At 42.2% G+C, this 17,858-nt stretch overlaps 2 protein-coding genes across 2 annotated transcripts in view; one reads left to right on the plus strand and one right to left on the minus strand.

The window, feature by feature from the left end:
• Nucleotides 1–5,480, minus strand: part of LOC134628387 (P2X purinoceptor 3-like) — a 30,745-nt gene extending 25,265 nt beyond the window's left edge. Inside the window, exon 1 of the mRNA XM_063475051.1 lies at nt 5,461–5,480. Within this exon, the coding sequence (XP_063331121.1) occupies nt 5,461–5,480 (20 nt within the window). The remainder of the gene's footprint in view (nt 1–5,460) is intronic.
• Nucleotides 5,481–9,994: 4,514 nt separating this feature from the next.
• Nucleotides 9,995–17,620, plus strand: pold4 (DNA polymerase delta 4, accessory subunit). The gene is made up of 5 exons (XM_063475617.1): nt 9,995–10,109; nt 11,481–11,616; nt 11,918–11,995; nt 16,620–16,731; nt 17,425–17,620. Exons 2-5 carry the CDS (start codon nt 11,508–11,510, stop codon nt 17,447–17,449), a joined length of 324 nt encoding a protein of 107 aa, XP_063331687.1. The 5' UTR covers nt 9,995–10,109; nt 11,481–11,507; the 3' UTR covers nt 17,450–17,620.
• The last annotated feature ends 238 nt before the right edge of the window (nt 17,621–17,858 follow it).

Consider the following 17,858-nt stretch of genomic DNA (forward strand, 5'->3'; position numbering starts at 1 on the left):
TCAAATTGTAATGTTGTAAAAGGTTTTATTCTATTACTGAGAAAATGTGTCCAGTTTCATTACTTAGACAAATGTTATTATTGTTTTTACCTTCATTTCAGCAGGAAGAGCAAACATGTAGGAACATATGTCAAACTGAATGTGAGTTTTCGATTGTAATGAGACAAATCTAATTAAACAGTAAAAGGTAACATTTGAAATAAATCACATGTATCACTGATTTGGCTTAATTCACTAATATTTCAATGCAAATGTTGTTACTCTGTACAAAAAAAGTGTGTGCACAGTATCGTTGTCAGATTTATGAAACGTGCAGCGACCTATTTTGTTCTAATCACCCTGTTAGTGAGTCAAATTCAGCGCTGAAGTTGTGAACTACATATTAATTGAATAGTTATTTCTAGCAGTCTCAAAAGAGTCAAAACTATTAAAAGGATTGATAAGACTTTAAAATGTGCTGTTTTCCATTTCAGCCTGAGATGAGAAGGGTAGGAACAAATAAAAGATATAAAGGGCCCCTGGCAGCTTACATGACCAGCTGTCCACAGAAACTAAGGATGTAACTGATCTGGAAGTTACTGAATCATTGAGTCTTCTTTCATTTTGCAGATCCCTTTATTTTGTCCCCCATTCTAATGCTAGGTTCCTATCAGTAAGTGTAACTCAGTCTGGCATTACTTGAAGCGACTGTTGTTGTGATTTCGCGCTGTATAAATAAAGCTGAATTGAATCCAACAACAGGTTTCCAACTTTTGAGTATAGAACACTGTGGTGATTCCATCAAAGATTTACTACACTGCAAGGTTGATTTCCATTTTCCTACCCAATTCAGCGCCGTGGGGGGTGGGGCTATCCCAGCTGCCTTTGGGCGAGATGCAGGGTACACCCTGGACAGTCTGTGATAGGGTAACACAGAGAGACATCACGCCCATGGACAATTTAGAATCACTAATTAACCTAACACCATGGACTCCATGTCTTTGGACTGTGGAAAGAAGCCAGAGTATCCAGAGAGAAGAGAAAATATAAACTAGCTGAGGTATCCCTGAGCAAGGTACCATCCCTACACACTGCTCCCCGGGCGCCCAAAGGCTGCCCACTGCTTCACTGAGTGAATGGGTTAAATGCAGAGAGGAATTTCCCCACGGGGATCAATAAAGTATACATTATTATTATTAAATAAAACCGGAAGTAGCTAACATTGAGACCAAGGCGTACAAACAGGGAAACCAGATGAGTAAAGCCTGTTATTACTAGCACACCTACACTGTAAAAAAAAATTGTAATATAAAAGTATTTTACTGTGTATTTTACAGTTTTGTTCTGTTCTTCTAGAATCTCATTAAATTTACATAAATAGACTGTGATTTCACATTTCAAATGTAAATTAACGTAAAATCACTGTAAATGTAATAAAACATAATTTTCTTGTTTTTTAAATGTATTTGTCTGTACATGTGCATATTTAGATTGTTAAACTACATTCACAAATGTATCATGATTTCACAAATATTTGTCCGTTATTTGAAAGATTGAACTGTTAAATTCAAATGTAATGCTATGGAAAAATATATAAAATGATTCTTAGAAACTTTTTTTACATCAAATAATTATTATTATTATTGTTATTTAGGGCGATCGTGGCTCAAGAGTTGGCAGTTTGTCTTGCAATCAGAAGGTTGCCGGTTCGAGCCCCGGCTCGGACACTCTCGGTCGTTGTGTCCTTGGTCAAGACTCTTCACCTACCGCCTACTGGTGATGGCCAGAGGGGCTGATGGTGTGATATGGCAGCCTCGCCTCTGTCAGTCTGTCCCAGGGCATGCAATCCATTATTATTTAAACCAAGTGTTAACTGTATATTTCTGTACATTTAAGTATTATTACTCATATTGCCACATTCATTGACCTTGTTTATAGGTAATTTCATTGTTTAATCACGTTAAAATGTTCATAATTTAATGTTTATAAGCACTTGAAAAAGGCAAAATCCCATGTAAAATTAGGGCAACAAACTGTATTGTCATTACTGAAAATAACCGTATTTTTATGAGAAAGTTATTTTCTGTTATTTTATGGTATTATTTTGGCGCCCCAGCTGCCGGAATATTACCTTTTTTCTAGGATTTTTTTTACGGTGTATTTACTGGAAACCAGTGCAGTAAACCAGTTAAAAACTGTTAGAAATGGGCCTATTTTCCTTTCAAACAGTTGCAGTCAGTAAGTAAGTAAAATTTATTTATATAGCGCTTTTCGCAGATAAAAATCACAAAGTGCTTTACAACAAAGAAAATGAAAAGAATGGAAATACAACAAATAACAACGTAAAACAGTAAAATACAACAAAATACAACAGTTGATTTATTTCTGTTTGCATCATTGACTGTAAAGCTTTAACATGCTGATGGCTGTTTATTACACACTCTCGTACCTGGCACCGTACCCTAACCACAAAAACATGGAATACAAACTGAATTATTTCAACTTCATAATATGACTTCACTTACAGAGCCAGTGCAGGACAGCACTGACTAATTTTCTAATAAATATTTAACAATGCGAGGTTTGTGATGTGCATTATGTCAAAGGCTTACCAAAGTGAAGAGAGCAGAAGTCATTTTGTATGAGAGGCTACTTTCAAGCTTGTGGATCAGTCTCCACATCCAGATACACACCACAAACCACATCCAGGAGATAGTATTTCCCACTAATTTAATAGCTGCTTATGTAATGCCATTGAAACTCACTGAATGCCTCCATTACAAAGCAGTCACTTACTAGGAGTCGATAATGGTCTGACACTGGACAAGAAGCAAAAAGCTGCAGAAGCACTGAAGGCTGAACTAGTGTAGAGCATCGTGGGGCTGAGCAACTGGTTATAAAAAGATCAAAAAGATCACGATGTGGTTGGAGAGGTGGTTTACACAAATGTCAAAGAAAAGCTGCAGAAAGCCGCTTCGTTTCCAGTCAGGCGGACGACCTTTGTATTTCTGATGCAAGTGCACAGTCACACCCACATGTCCATGTATTCCTGACTTCATGATATTAGGCTAATTTCCTGGAGTCTATAACTGGAACCCATCACAATTACTAGCAGAACTTCAACCCTCATCCATTAAGCAGATTAAACCTGAGAATACTGTACTGTTATGTAGTCACGAGCATAAAATATTATCTTTGATAACTTTATACTGACTGAATCTCTTTGTGTTTCTCATGGTTATCTGATCATATAGTGATTGCTCATCGCTTATGTCCAAACTGTCTAAAAGGGTCACAGGATTTCACACAAGAGGTGGCTGTAGCTCGGGATAGGGGAGGGGTCCTTAGGGACTAGTAAAGCGCTATACAAATACAGGCCATTTACCATTTAGTGTTTGAACGTTAGATTCAACGCACCTCTGCGTGGGAAGAGTGCTCTGAGCGCTCTGGGAGAGTAGAAAACGTGCTATATGAGAATCAGTCCATTTACATGTGTGAGAGGATTGTTGGTGTAAACAAGAAAAAAAAAATGTGCATTTCCTACACTTAAAATAACCGTGTTAAGGTTTACTATTATCTCTTTATGTTTGACAACCATAAAAATGAGGCAGTCTGCCCAATTACTCTAAATGTGTAAATTTGGAGAAGGCTTATGATCGTGCTCTTTGGTGTGTCCCACCTACAGTGGACTTCATGGTACCATAATTGTGTCCATTGGGATCTGACTTTGGTTAGGCAGAGTGAAGGATTATGGGTGTGCAACCAAAGCAGAGAGCCTTGCATGCAGCCCTCTAAAGAGCCAACAGTGCATACACTGATTGCTCATTTACTTTGAGCATATGCGTACATATATAAAAAAATCAAGAAGATGTGCTAAGCACCGGTGTAGTATTACACAAAGAGAAAAGGGAGCAACATCCCAAAAAGCACGGACAGCACAGACAGAGCCTGGTTCCACTTTAAGCTGTGAAGCTCATTATTACATCATGGCAAAAAAAAAAACCTGAACATTCATTTCCACAAAATGTGTCTCTCACATGTTTTTCCTGAATTTTACTGTATAAGCCACAAAGGAGAGACAGCACTTCTCTCTTCTGCACCTTAGATGAGATTATGTGTAAGTGATGTGTCAGGCTGGATGGATTACAGACGCAGAGAAGTAAATACCACAGAACAGATTTGTATTGATTTTCTGATTTATGACCAGAGACAGTGAGAGGCTGCTGCTTTCATTAGCTTAATGCTCAACACCAGAACTATCATTTTCATTGAAAACATCACTTCCATGCTTCCATGTGACTGAAGCACTGGAAACATTGTAATCACTCTTGGAGCTAATGGGGGTCCAAATGAGGAGTCTTTTGTTTTTCATTGATGTGATGACATCAGGAATTGAGTTTCCCAACGGAGCAAAGAAATTATGAAAATTCTGATTATGATGATAAGAATTATTCTTAAAGTTATTCCTAGATTATACCAGACCCCTATAATCAGTGCAGTCAGGGCTCTGAATGAAAGATTGATTAGACCAGTTCAGTGTCTGAATAAATGTTCATATTCATTTGGAAGCTTTGAAACTGTATAAATACATTTTTGTGGCACTTTTAACCAGAGTTAGCAGAAACAGAGACAAAGCTCGCTGAGACTGACAATCGCCTTTCCCACAACACTGGTACAGAGATTTTAGTCAAAGAACTTTTGAAGGATATTTATCATTTCTGAAAGCTTTACTCGACTTTTCAAATCTGTCTTTTTGTTTAATAAGCTTCCTGAACGTTTATTCCACTCTTTCTCACATGACTCTGCAAAATCCGCTCTATCAGCATTAACCGTTTAAAACCTTGTAATTTTTCCTGGTTCTTTTACATTTGAAGTTTTCTATCATATTATTTAGGTGTAGTTGATAGTCTTTTATTGTTATTGTACATGTGCAACGAAATTATGGGTGCTCCACGCTAACTGTGCAGAAAACCAGGCTCAGATTGGTGAGGTGGTGGGCGGGGTGGGGTGTGGGGGCATAGTGTTTGTTAACAGTCTGAATGGGGAAGAAGCTGTTAGTGAGTCTGGAGGTGTGGGGCCTGACTGACCTGAGACGCCGTCGCAAGGGCAGCAAATCGGGTGGTGGGCGGGGGGCAAGAGCTTGCCAGCGATGGCTCTGGTTCGCCTGGGACAGGAGGATCTGGAGATGGCCTCCAGGGGTGGCAGAGGGCAGTCAGGGACTTTTAGGGCAGTGCCGATTACCCTCTGTGCAGCCTTCCTGTTCCTTCCACTGGGGAGCCGTAGAAGGCCTGCAGCAGCTCCTGGTCCAGGTCCTTCATCTTCAGGACACAGAGGAGGTGCAACCGCTGGTTGGTGAGGAAGTCTTCAATCCAGGAGCAGGTGTAAAGGGGGATGCAGTTTGGTGGTGAGGATGTCTGGTATTATGGTAAATGGCCTGTATCTGTATAGCACTTTACTTAGTCCCTATGGACCCCAAAGCGCTTTACACTACATTCAGTCATCCACCCATTCACACACACATTCACACACTGGTGTTGAACGCTGAGCTGTAGTCCACTGTCAGTTTGTGTCGATTCAAACAAAACAGCATGTGACTGGAATAAAATTTATCAACTGGAAGACTTTATTAAAGAACACATGAGTTTACGCACCAACACATGCTCGAAGAACACAACCCCTCTAAAAGCAACTGGCTGCCTTTCACACTCTACCATTCAGGTGAGCATCTGGAATAGCCCAAGTCTGGGGTTAGCAAACCGAATGAAAAAATAAACCTCCCCATGAGCAAAACATTGGTTTGCTCCAGGAGCTCTTAAGCAGGTGATTGAGCTGCTTTTGCTCTTTTGCGCCACATCCTGCAAAGGAAGCAACCAGGAAAGATGAGTACTGTTAACACACCTCTCTTAATACATATGCAAGAAATTTAGTTTACTAATGATTAAATGTGAACAGCTCTAACTCAGGTTCTTTTTCCTGACACAGGTAGGATGGCCAGTCCCCCTGTCTCTTCACCTTGCATGAGCAGTTACTCAAATACTACCTAATGAACATAATAAAGAATCACTAACCCACAAATGTGTTTCCTTTTTATTTTGATGCTGTGAAATCATAGGGTTGCAACATGCATGTTGGTCTCTTTCATCTTGCGTAGACACTGGAGGGCTGTGGTCTGTCGGTGATCTGTCTCCAGGATGAAATGTCTGCCTAGGGGATAGTGTCTCAGTGACTCCACCACCCACTTCATTGCAAGACACTCCTTTTCCACAGTGGATCATCGAGACTCTCTCTCCTGAAGCTTACTGCTGAGGAAACCAGCTGGACCTCCTGCAGCAGTACTGCTCCTGTGCCTACTCCAGAGGCATCTGTCTGCTGAGTGAAATCTGTGGGGTCGAGGGAGGCAGTAGGTAGGCAGTCTCTGATGTGCTAAGACACTATCCGCTCAAAACACTTCCTGACTACAGACGTGAGGGCTATAAGTCTTTAGTTAATGAGGCCGTCTATGCCAGTCTTTTTAGGGGTGAGAATGATGGTGAAGGCCTTCACACAGGTGGGAACGGTGGCATGAGTCAGGGAGAGGGTGGACAGCCTGGTGAGGATCCCTGCCAGTTGGTCCGCTCAGCCTTTAATCAAATAGTAATTGATACATGGGGCTGTATTACACTCTGTGTGGTTTTAAAGTGGTTTTAGCTGGGCTGTCTGGGGTATTATGTTGGAAGTGTCAATCCCATTTCTGTACATATAATTGATTTCTTTATATTGTAATTTTGTGTATTTTTATTTGTTGCTTGACCTGCCCAGAGACTGCAGATGGAAATGAGCTAGCTAAATCTGGTATAATGGATTTCTTCTCCCAGATAAACTGAGTGAAACAAAGATTTGATCATATTTACAAGTGTACTCTTAACACACTAGTGATGTGTCGGTCGCAAACGAAACGGCTTCTAGAGCCAGATCTTTGAAGTGAACGACGCGAGCCGGTTCCTTATTGGGAGCCGTGTATTTTTTTTCTTTCTCTCACCCTCTCTCTCTCGCACTTTTTTTGACAAGGGTCTGGCTGCAGCCACTATGGAGCGCCATATTGCAACCTCCACAGTAGCCGGAAACATGTACCCTGCATGGATACAGTGGACACCTTGCAAGTGGATCGTAAAGGTTGGGACAGAGTCTTTCATATATAAATTTGCCGTTTGTAATTTCATAATTCTAGGAGGGAGAGGTAAGTGACGGAAGTGACGGACAAGGTAAGCGACTCGTGTTGTAACTGACGTCAGACGCCGGAGATTTTGGCGGAAAATTAAAGTGAATGGTAGCTTAGAATTGAACAAATTTCTTTAAGCTTCAATTTTACCAAATACACTTATCAATTGTCTTATAACTAACAACATTTGTCTAAATCATCTCCAACACCCTGGAGAACAACGGGGAGAGTTTAGAGGCTCTCCAAGATTACATCGATCTGTGCTTCCAGGATCTCGTAATGAAGAAGGCTCAGAGCGCAGCTTCCCCGGCCAAATCTGAGACGCCGTCATCGAAAAGATGTCGCCCAGCAGACTCCCCCAGCACAACATCGCCTGCCGGCAAAGATATTGCAGACATCCTTGAGTCAGTCGACAAACGATTGTCCAGTTTCGACGCAAGGCTGTCCTTGGTGGAGATTCTTCACCGGGAATTTAAATCCTTGCGAGAATCCCTGGAGTTCAGCCAGCAGCAGGTGGAAACGCTCGCTGCTGAAAATGCCACGCTAAGGGAGTCGGTGAAATGTCTCACAGACAATGTTACTCAGCTAAATAGAGAAAATAAAAAAATAAAAGAGACAGTCATTGATCTACAAGCTCGTGGCATGCGAGATAATCTTGTATTTTCTGGTATTCCAGAAGCCGCTGGAGAGGACGCGGAGACCACGGTAAAAAGCTTCATCAAAACCCACCTGAAGCTGCCGGAGGACACGGTGAAGAACATCGCCTTTGATAGAGTGCATCACATCGGCCCCATGCGGGCAGCGGCCGGGAGACCACGTCCTATTGTGGCCAAATTCGGCCACTTCAAACAAAAGGAACAGGTGAAAAGTCGCGGCAGGGAATTAAAAGGAACGGACTTCACCGTAAATGACCAGTTCCCAAAAGAGATCCTGGGACGACGCAGGGTCCTCTTCCCAATCCGACGCAGCTTCATCCAGAAGGGCTCCCACGCTGTCATCGCTGTGGACCGGCTCTACGTGGATGGACAGCTTTACAGCGACCCCGGCATCACTCCGTGGCTGTATTAACTTCACACCAGTTAAGAATCCGCTACACCCTTTCCCTATCCACTCACACTAACTTGCATTAACATCTGTTTAACTTACCAGCAATCTTCCCTCTAAGCTGCGCGCGTGCGCAATTGCGCACTGCTGGCACGGTCTGTGCACACAGAAAATCTGCATTGCGCACAAAAAAATCTAACCTGAATTGAAATTAAAATTAATACTTTAACAATTCTGTTTTGCAGTGTTAGTCAGTAAGTGACTGGCTGCTCCCGTATGGGATTAGAACGATGCCACCTTATCCCATAGTCCAGCCAATGATGCGATTCACATTCGTATATACGCAGCTAATCAGCGTGGTCGACAGGCTATGACAGCGTCCTTATGTGCCGACACCGGTGTTTTAGCTAGCAAAGCGGCGTGGCTGATGTGGAGTGAAGCCACGTTAATGACAACGTGTACAACCATTGGAGATGTGAGCAGGACAGACGGAACAATTGACGGAAAAAGTGTGGACTTTATACCAGTTTTTAAATTGTGTTGATCGGCCACGTAAAACCAGAGTTATGATAAAAATATCTGCAGTGTTTGGTTTTCTTCCTGAATACTGTCGTTGTTTATATTTACTGCGGGAAGAAACGGTAAAAACAGCATTTTATAAGGAAAACGCTTGAAAGCACTCTCCGCCTGTGAGCAAAAACAAAACCAAAAACCCCACCCTTTCCTGTTGGTGGAAAAATGTACCATGTGGACCAATCAAAAAATGATATGGCAACATGGCATTTACTTGTTTAGGAAGGAAGTTTTAGGAGTGACGGCGGTGTTTTGAGATGTGAGAGATTTGCGACGTTTAGCGCAAATCTTGTGTAGTTAGTGTGTAGTTAGTGTGTAGTGTAGTCAATAGTTTTGTTGTGTGTCAGAACAATGAGGCGACTGCTGGATGTTACAGGTGTTACAGGAGTGATACGTCTCCTGTTGTCAGGCCTGCAGGTATCAGACTGTTGTTCTCCTTTATCTCATAGTGGACAGAAATTATTTTTTGGAGTGGCACAAATAATTTGTGTGGCATCAAATTTGATGCAGAACAGCTGATTGTTCTGTAAATAGTTTGAAATGTTTATTTAAAAACCGCCTTGGCTGCATTTTTAGGTAAACAGCTGCAAGAAACTTTGTTGTTTGCAAAACTCAGTTACTTTTTTGAAGAAGTAACTATATAATTAATTGCCCAGCATTGGTCATTATATACTGTATTTTGCAGACAGAGTTACAGGACTCTCTCCCAGACCTCAGACTCAGACTCATAATACAAGTCAGAACTTTATAAGAAAAAAAAGAAAGTTGTGTTTATAAATTGGAGTTCAAGTTATTTTTACTTCCAATAGTGTTAACATACTACACAGGTCATGAACAAGATTCTTTTTTACATTTTCATTGTAAGTGGGCTAAAGCAGTTAATTAAAAGTAGTCTAACATAAATGTAAATGCTGTAATTTGATTATTTTAATAAACCATGTAACTTGGATGGATTGGATGCTGGCGTGACCACAGTGCACACGTCTGCTGTTGCTCACAGTGGTCCAAGGGACCGCTCAGGGAGTTTGTGTGTTCACTCAGACACATGAAAAATTAGAGGGAACATTGGTTGGGCGTCGAAAGAGTCGACTCTTTTTAGTGATGCGAGCCGAAAGAGCCGATTCTCTAAATAGATCCGGAATTCCCATCGCTTTAACACACTGACCTGCAGTACGCAGAGCAAACAACAGGTGGCAGCAAAGGAGTGACCCCGGCTCAGTGTAGCGCAGTGACGGTGGGAGAAGAAGAAAGTGTTGCAGAGTGAGAGAAAATAAAGCGCTGATCCGCTTCAAACAGCTGTCGTTTAAATAACAAGGTAAGTTTAAAGGACACTCGGGTCTTCCTGCTTCTTTGGGGCTGACAGGGGCCGCCCAAACACACGACGTATCACAGGAAAAGGCCAGGGTGCACTCTAGAGCTCAACATGATTTATTAGGCTAAGTGAAAAGATACAGACCAAAACAAATGTCCATCACAGAACACGTAAATAAATAGGCTGGGTCGCAGAAGGATGTGCGGCTCAAACGTGGAGCTGGACCTTAGATTGACGGTGAAACACGAACGTGTTTTTCACGGTGAACCGTATTTCCTGCGGCCGTGGATGTGGAAAAGTAGGCACACTGTGACTCTTCCGTGTGCTTGAAGTCAGTGAAGTGGTCTGACACTAAACGGAGTGATGTCATCGGCAGGTGGCAGTAAACCTGTAATAGCTGGTCAATGCGTGAGTCCTGTGCGGCGTACCTGTGGTCCCCGTTTCTACGCTTCACTACACGTCACTGCATGGGGCGTGACGTCAGAGGCGTTCAAAAAATCCATTAGACAGGGGCTCAAATTCTCCCTCGTTATTATCATTATTATGATTATTATCATTATTGTTCACTTTTTCGGTCGAATTTAGAGGCAAAGGCCAAACTAACGAGCACGTCGCCTTCATGTGTTTTAGAAAAATCAACAGGAAACGTCGGATTTGCAGCTTCACGCTAATACAACATGTAAGGTTACATGTCGCATATTACACACGTGAGCCGTGATAAACCCGCTGACTGTGGGTTAAACCGTTTTATCTTGAAAACCTTGGACAAAATACTCGCTATTACTGCGTAATTATTCCTGATTGAAACAGTGGTAATAAAGAATGAGCTGTTTGCAGGTTCCTTTATGACACACTCTGCGTTGTACATTATAATCAGTGAGTCCTTATTGGCCACTTATAATATAAATATTTACATTTACATAAATTCAGCTATAGAGACGTTGGATAGCCAAGAATTGATCAGAGCTTCTACCTCGTGACAGAGATGTTCTTTCTGTCTACAAATAGCTTAATATCATTCATGAGAGATATGTCTGACATACATTTCACAAATGATGGGCCAACAACTCGTTTACAACTGCTTAAATACCAACAATCAGCTTTGGAAAAACCTGAAAAGACTTTTAGGCACAACAGGTGAGCGTGATGAGGCAGCAGCTACTAACACGACTCTTGGTTTGTGAATAGATACAGAATTCTGTCATTAGGCTCGAGTGTTTTCTTTTTCATTTGAAGAAAATGTTGCTCAATAACTGACTGGCATTTGAACGCATCACATTGGCGGCCCTTATCACATCAGGGAGTGATGGTGAGCTCGCAGGAGAGTTTCTTATGTGAAATCTTCCATCTTTTTAACAAACACCCATTGCACAGGTGTGTTTCTGCTGTGGATCGGCCACCATGACAACCAAGCGCAGACTTATCACGGACTCGTTCAAAGTGGTGAAGAGATCCAGAAAAGGAGGGAAGCGAGAGAAGAGCCCCACTCCTCCTCCTTCCCCACAGAAAGGTGAAGAGCAGCACTCTTTGTGGTGTCACTGTAAACAGATTTCCTGCAAACGCAGCTTTCCATAATTCACAAATAAAAATAGTCATTATGTATCTCATACTGACCCTTGGTGACCCTCAGTTCATCAGTTTAGTTCTTGCTTACTGCCCTCACATGAACATCTACCTGTCTGTCTAAACATGTCCAAAAACCTGCTGCACAAGTGTTCTATGAAGGTTCCAAACTGCAGATCCATCCAGTATATTTACCCTGATGTTAATGTGAGTGTTGTTGTCACATGACCCTTTCTTCCTGTGAGCAGAGGCTGACAGAATTAGAGAGGAGGAACTGGAGAAGCTCCGACAGTTTGACCTCGACTGGAGTTTTGGGCCCTGCACAGGTAAGATTCATGCTGTGGTAGATTGAGAAGCAGTCCAGCTCCTTGGAATCGTTAGTCGATCCCACTTATCGCTATTTGCGTTCTCGCTGCAATCAGCTGATTTTGATTCGCGTGTCAGAGGAGGAGAGTAATGGCTCGGCCTGCAGTGGGAGCTGTGTCGATTTGCACTGCACAAAAGGATGAGAGTGCCGTGCTACAATGGAGACTGCTCCTGGACAGAAACAGCTGCACCATAGTGTTAACACCAGCACCTGCACAGACAGGATGCTAACGCTAAGCTAGCCAAGAACCCAGAGTGATGTTAAAGCAGAGTGAAGCCCGGCCCTGTGATAAAGTGAGCCGTCGTCTGCAGTGAAGCCAGCAGCTGCTGAACGTTCTACAGTACAATCACTTTAATGTCTCTTTGTGCTGCTTTCCATCTTTGCTTTGTGTTCATACCTAAACACTAAGAGAACGATCACGTGTGTCCTCGTTGGGACAGGGATGTGTGTCGGTGTGTGGGGTAGCCTGTAGGTTTATATTGTTAAATGATGATTATGAGACAGTGTTCAGATCATTTTACAGAGTAACATGAAAGTAACGCAGTGAGTAGTGTAACAAATGTCTTTCTCCTGGGTGTAATTAAGTAATGTGCTGCATTACTGTTAAGTGTTCTGGTTAACATGTGCAATAACTTTGCAATGACTCCAACAGCGATCACAACAAAGAGGGGAAACACGTCCAACACTCACACACATTTGACCATGCAGCTTGTAAGGAATTTGCCTGATTGTAGTGGAGACAATGAGCCAATGAGATGAGCAATATCGTGGAATCAGACTTTAGTGCTGCAGCATCATGCAACCTGTCAAAAATGCACAATGACGGGCCTAATTAGTAGGAAATGACCCCGATCCCCCTTATCTGTTACACTCGCTGACATACCCCAGTCATCACTGTAACAGGGCAGCTGTGGTCAGACGTTTATTTACCTTTATTAAGGCCAAAGATGAAATGATCATTTGGGGCTGATTCCTTTGAACTGTTCCTTTTCCAGGGTGGAACGATTACACTCCTTACATCTTTAATGAGCTTCAAAACAACAATTGGATATACAAGTTTTCATGGGTGTAACTTTGTGCTGAACATTTTGGGGGGAGGGGGGGGGGGTCAAGATCTCTGTCTGAATAAATAAATAAATAAATCTGGGTAAATTCCCAGATGATTAAACATTTTCCTGGTAATAACTGAAATGAGTAAAGAAAATCAACAGCCTATTTGTGCAAGATAATTCATAATTTTATTGGGGGGGTTTGATTGGCTGGGTCTGATTATTGGGGGGGGGGGGGGTCATAACCCCCCTAAACCCTCTGGAAATTATGCCCCTGCAAGTTTTCCATTTATTTGGGATTTCAGGTAAAAATATACGGACACCCTACTAGTATTTGGTTGAATTCCTCTTAGGAAGTCGTACCTCATCCAGACGCTGTTGGTAGTCATCGACAGCCTGCTGGCATGATTGTGGCTGGGCATTTTACCACTCTTCTTGGTAGGATTGGTTGAGTTCATTTGAATTGGTTGACTTTCTGGCACGGAGCTAGGTTTTAAGCGTAGTGTACGAATTTACAGAAGGGTTGAGGTCAGGGCTTTATGTATTCCAAAACCAGTTGTAATGTGTGTTTGGCACCATTGTACTGTTGGAAGTCCCAGTTGCGTCCAAGTTTCAAGCTGCTGATTTAAGGTGAAGTTAAGAATTTGGAGGTAGTCCAAAAATCCCGGTTGTTGTTATCGGCTGACTGTTAAGCCTTTCTCCACAAGTCATTTTTCCATGTTGACAGCCACAAATTTAAGTCGAGCTTGAAGATGTTTTGGGATTAGGGCTCATTTCTTGGTCGCCACCCTGGTCCACAGTGAACCACACCAGGTTCACTGTGGACAGACACTGGTGTTTCAGCAGTGTCCAGGTCATGACAGACTTTGGCCTTTGTGGTTTCTGGATTGTTCCTGAACGTCCTAACCAGTTTCCTCTCATCTGAGGGTGACGGATGGGTCTTCTTCCAGACTTATCTGAATAAGTTTTACTTGGATATAATTGTTTAAAGTGGTGATCTTAAAATGTGCAGTTGTTAAGGCCTTCCCAAATTTCTTTATCTTATATCTTCACTGAGTCTGTTGAATGTTCCCATTGTTTCCCACTGGTCAGTCTGATACGTTCTGTAAGACTTTTTATACTCCCAAAGAAAAACTACCAGTTCTTACTATTGTACCGTGATTTGTTTAAGTCAGTGATGATCACTAACAGGGCTTGGCCTTGTTAAAAGACTCTGGAGAGTCTTGTGTATGAGCCTGTGTGTATATTTCTGAACGTATAGATTAGAGGAAATAAAGTCACCCAGTTCCTGTTTTTAAAGTCAGTAAAGACTATGTTGTGTCTCCAGGATGGGAAAACAGCAGTTTGATGAAAAGCCCCAACTCACCGTGACTGTCGTGCCCATGATCAGAGTATGTAATAATAATAATAATAATAATCCATCCATCCATTCGCTTCCGCTTATCCTTTTCAGGGTCGCGGGGGGCGCTGGAGCCTATCCCAGCTGTCATAGGGCGAGAGGCGGGGTACACCCTGGACAGGTCGCCAGTCTGTCGCAGGGCTAACACACAGGGACAGACGACCATTCACACTCACATTCACTCGCACATTCACACCTAGTGGCAATTTGGATTATCCAATTAACCTATCCCCACAAGCTGCATGTCTTTGGACGGTGGGAGGAAGCCGGAGTACCCGGAGGGAACCCACGCAAACACGGGGAGAACATGCAAACTCCACACAGAAAGACCCCGGCCTGATGTTGGAACTGAACTCAGGACCTTCTTGCTGTGCGGCAACAGTGCTAACCACCGTGCCACCGTCCTGCCCCTAATAAATTTCAAACAAAGTGCTGTACAACTATTTGAAACTAAAAAGATAAATAAAATAAAAGCGATACATAGCAGTACAGGTAAAAGACACAATACAAGTTGGTAATTGGTAATTTTATTTCAAACATGTAAACGATATACAGGTACATTTAGAAAAGAAAATAAGAGAGAGAAAAAAATACTATACATAAAAATCAATACATTTCAATATAGCTGCCGTTCTGATTAATTTACATGTTGAAAGGGAGTGGGAAGAAGTACACACTTATTTAATCCCACCCCTTTGCCTTAAATTATCAGTTAATATTTAGTCAGCTTCCTTACTGATATAATTTGTAATAAAAATAGTGAACAGATTTAAAAACAGTAAAAATTTAAAAACTAAAAGCCATAGAATTAAGACATGTAAGATAGGGTGAACAAATGTGTCTTCAGCTTAGTTTTAAAAACCTCCACAGAGCATGCCTGCCGAATATCTTGAGGGAGGTTGTTCCACAGAAACGGGGCACGAAAAGAAAAAGCACGCTCTCCAGTAGTCTTTTATCTGGCTCTAGGAACCTTTGGAAGGCCAGAGTCCTGAGATCGGAGAGCACGGGATGGAACATAAAGGTGTAAAAGGTCGGAGAGGTATGAAGGTGCCGATCCGTTTAAAGCCTTGTAGGTGAGCAGCAGGACCTTAAAATCTGCTGGAACCTGTAAACGTCTAACAACAGCTATATCAGTGCTTTCAGTGCTGTTGTTGGTTAGTGCGTGTCACGTGTGCAGATTCTTCTGCGTTCATAATTAAACACTTACAGGTCAGTTTCCACCATAATAGCCGACATGCTCAGAGTGGAGTGGAACAGTGAAACAAGTTGTCTGATGACACTGCAGTGAAGGGCGGGCAGGAATCAGCATACAGGGAGTTGCACACTATTCATCCACTGCAGTGTGACTGTGTGTCTGTCTGTTGGACAAACCATGAACAAAATGTGAGTTTATGTGACAGGCTTGTTGTAAACGTCTGTATAAGTGGAGCAGAGAGGCCGTAAGTGAGACCAGTCCATTTGTTTCTCAACTTTAGCATTTTGGCTGCCACCATGTTGCTTTGATCTAGTGAGATGCAAACAAATTTGGATGAATGGCTTCAAAAAGATGCTTGGTTAACAAAATGCTTGTATTAAATATAATTACCAAACCAATTAGATTCTTGGGTTTCAATCACCAAAGTTAAAAACATGGTGGGCAGGTCTACTTCAGGGACTCCATTTTCTGGAGCAGACTACTCACACAGAAACTACTGCCTGTTCCTCCACACCTGCTGATGGAATCAGCCACACCTCAACTTCAGTTAATGACGTGACCGCCCACCTTGACGTGACTACAGAAGACCGCTGCCCCACGAGTCTGTAGGCAGGACCACAGACGTGCACAGACACAGAAATGTGTCCTGAGCTGATCCTCGACTGTGCAAAACATTATAAACAATAAGTACATTTAGATTAAAAAACTGAAACTGTACATTGTGCAAATGGAAAATGGGATGTTCAAGTGCTTTGTGCCATATTAGCACAGCAACGCAGAGTGACCAGAGTGACGTAAGCAGTAGTAATCCTACTAGGTGTGTGTGTGATCGCCTGTTGTCCTGATGCTCACTGCACTGCATTAGTTTTGGGTCCATTCTTTGGTAGCAGTAAAACAGACTGAAGTGACTGAATCATTCATCCTGATGTGTCTGTATCAGGTATCAGCAGGCTGCAGAGGTGGGAGAGAGCAAAGCTTCATGGTCTGAACCCACCCGAGGAGATCAGAGACCTGCTGCTGCAAACCCACGCCGACCCAGAGTACAAGCTGAGGTAACACACACACACACACTTGTTGTATCCCCAGAATATTTGAAAAGACCACAACATGATGGGTCATAAACATTACTGAAGGATGAGTGACAGCCCAGATGTTGACGGCTTAAGGCTGATTTGTGTGAAAAGGGTTCATGAAGCCATCAGGTTCCACAACAATCACACTACAGCGTACAGACACATCACCTCCTAACAGACACAAACATAGTGTGCAAATTAAAGGTCACATTGTTTCTTTTGTTAAAAATGGAGATGTAGAGAAGTGCCCCTCAGCTGTAAAAGCCTCTTCATGAGTACAATACGTCAAGAATGAGGTGACGTAGGCTCTGGAGATAAACGTGCATCTACTAAAACTCTTGGATGAGTTCGAATCTCCCCGATCTTCAAAGTCCGTTTCAGCAGTTTTTTGAGAATCACCTAGGATTTTCACATTTATACCATAAATGTATCTGCTAGGAGGCTGGAGGACAGCACTGACAGCTGCCAGCATTTTTCATAACATAATATTAATGGATTTGAATAAAAAAGCTTCATTTTGAAGATGTTACATAAAACAAGTTAAACATGAATAAGGTTTTCTTCAAAGCAAAATAAATCACTGATGGATGGAACACTTGGTGACTTGATACAAGTGTACTTTCATTGTTTTTGCTCGCTGGCTGAGTGATGATTGTGTTCTCTGTCTTTCAGCTTGTGGAGTGGATATCCTCTCTGAGGAGGACACAAACTGCAGTCAAAACCAGGGTTTTTTACATCAGCATTTTATATGAAAAAGAAAAGAGGAAGAAACAGATCTGTACAGCAGCAACCATGTTCCAGCGACTAAACCCTGCCGTCGTCTTTGTGTGTTTTAGTAGCTTGTAATATTTTTAATAAACACATTGAACCCAAACTGACTTATTCTTGTCTTATTATGCAAGTTTAATGTTGTTTGTTGAAATAAATAGTGAAGGACACATGAAGGACAAACAGTTGTAAAATCAATTCCCTCGGCTTCTTCCATGTGCTCTGTAATCTGACACCTGTTTGCTTCAGGGTTTTTATAACTGCTGGATTTTTAATTCCTGGTCTGAAGAAGACGAGTAGGGCTAATGGAGCATCAGCACTCTGCCTGCACTCTGTTA

This window comes from Pelmatolapia mariae, linkage group LG6, assembly GCF_036321145.2.
Source record: "Pelmatolapia mariae isolate MD_Pm_ZW linkage group LG6, Pm_UMD_F_2, whole genome shotgun sequence".
NCBI classification, from domain to species: domain Eukaryota; kingdom Metazoa; phylum Chordata; class Actinopteri; order Cichliformes; family Cichlidae; genus Pelmatolapia; species Pelmatolapia mariae.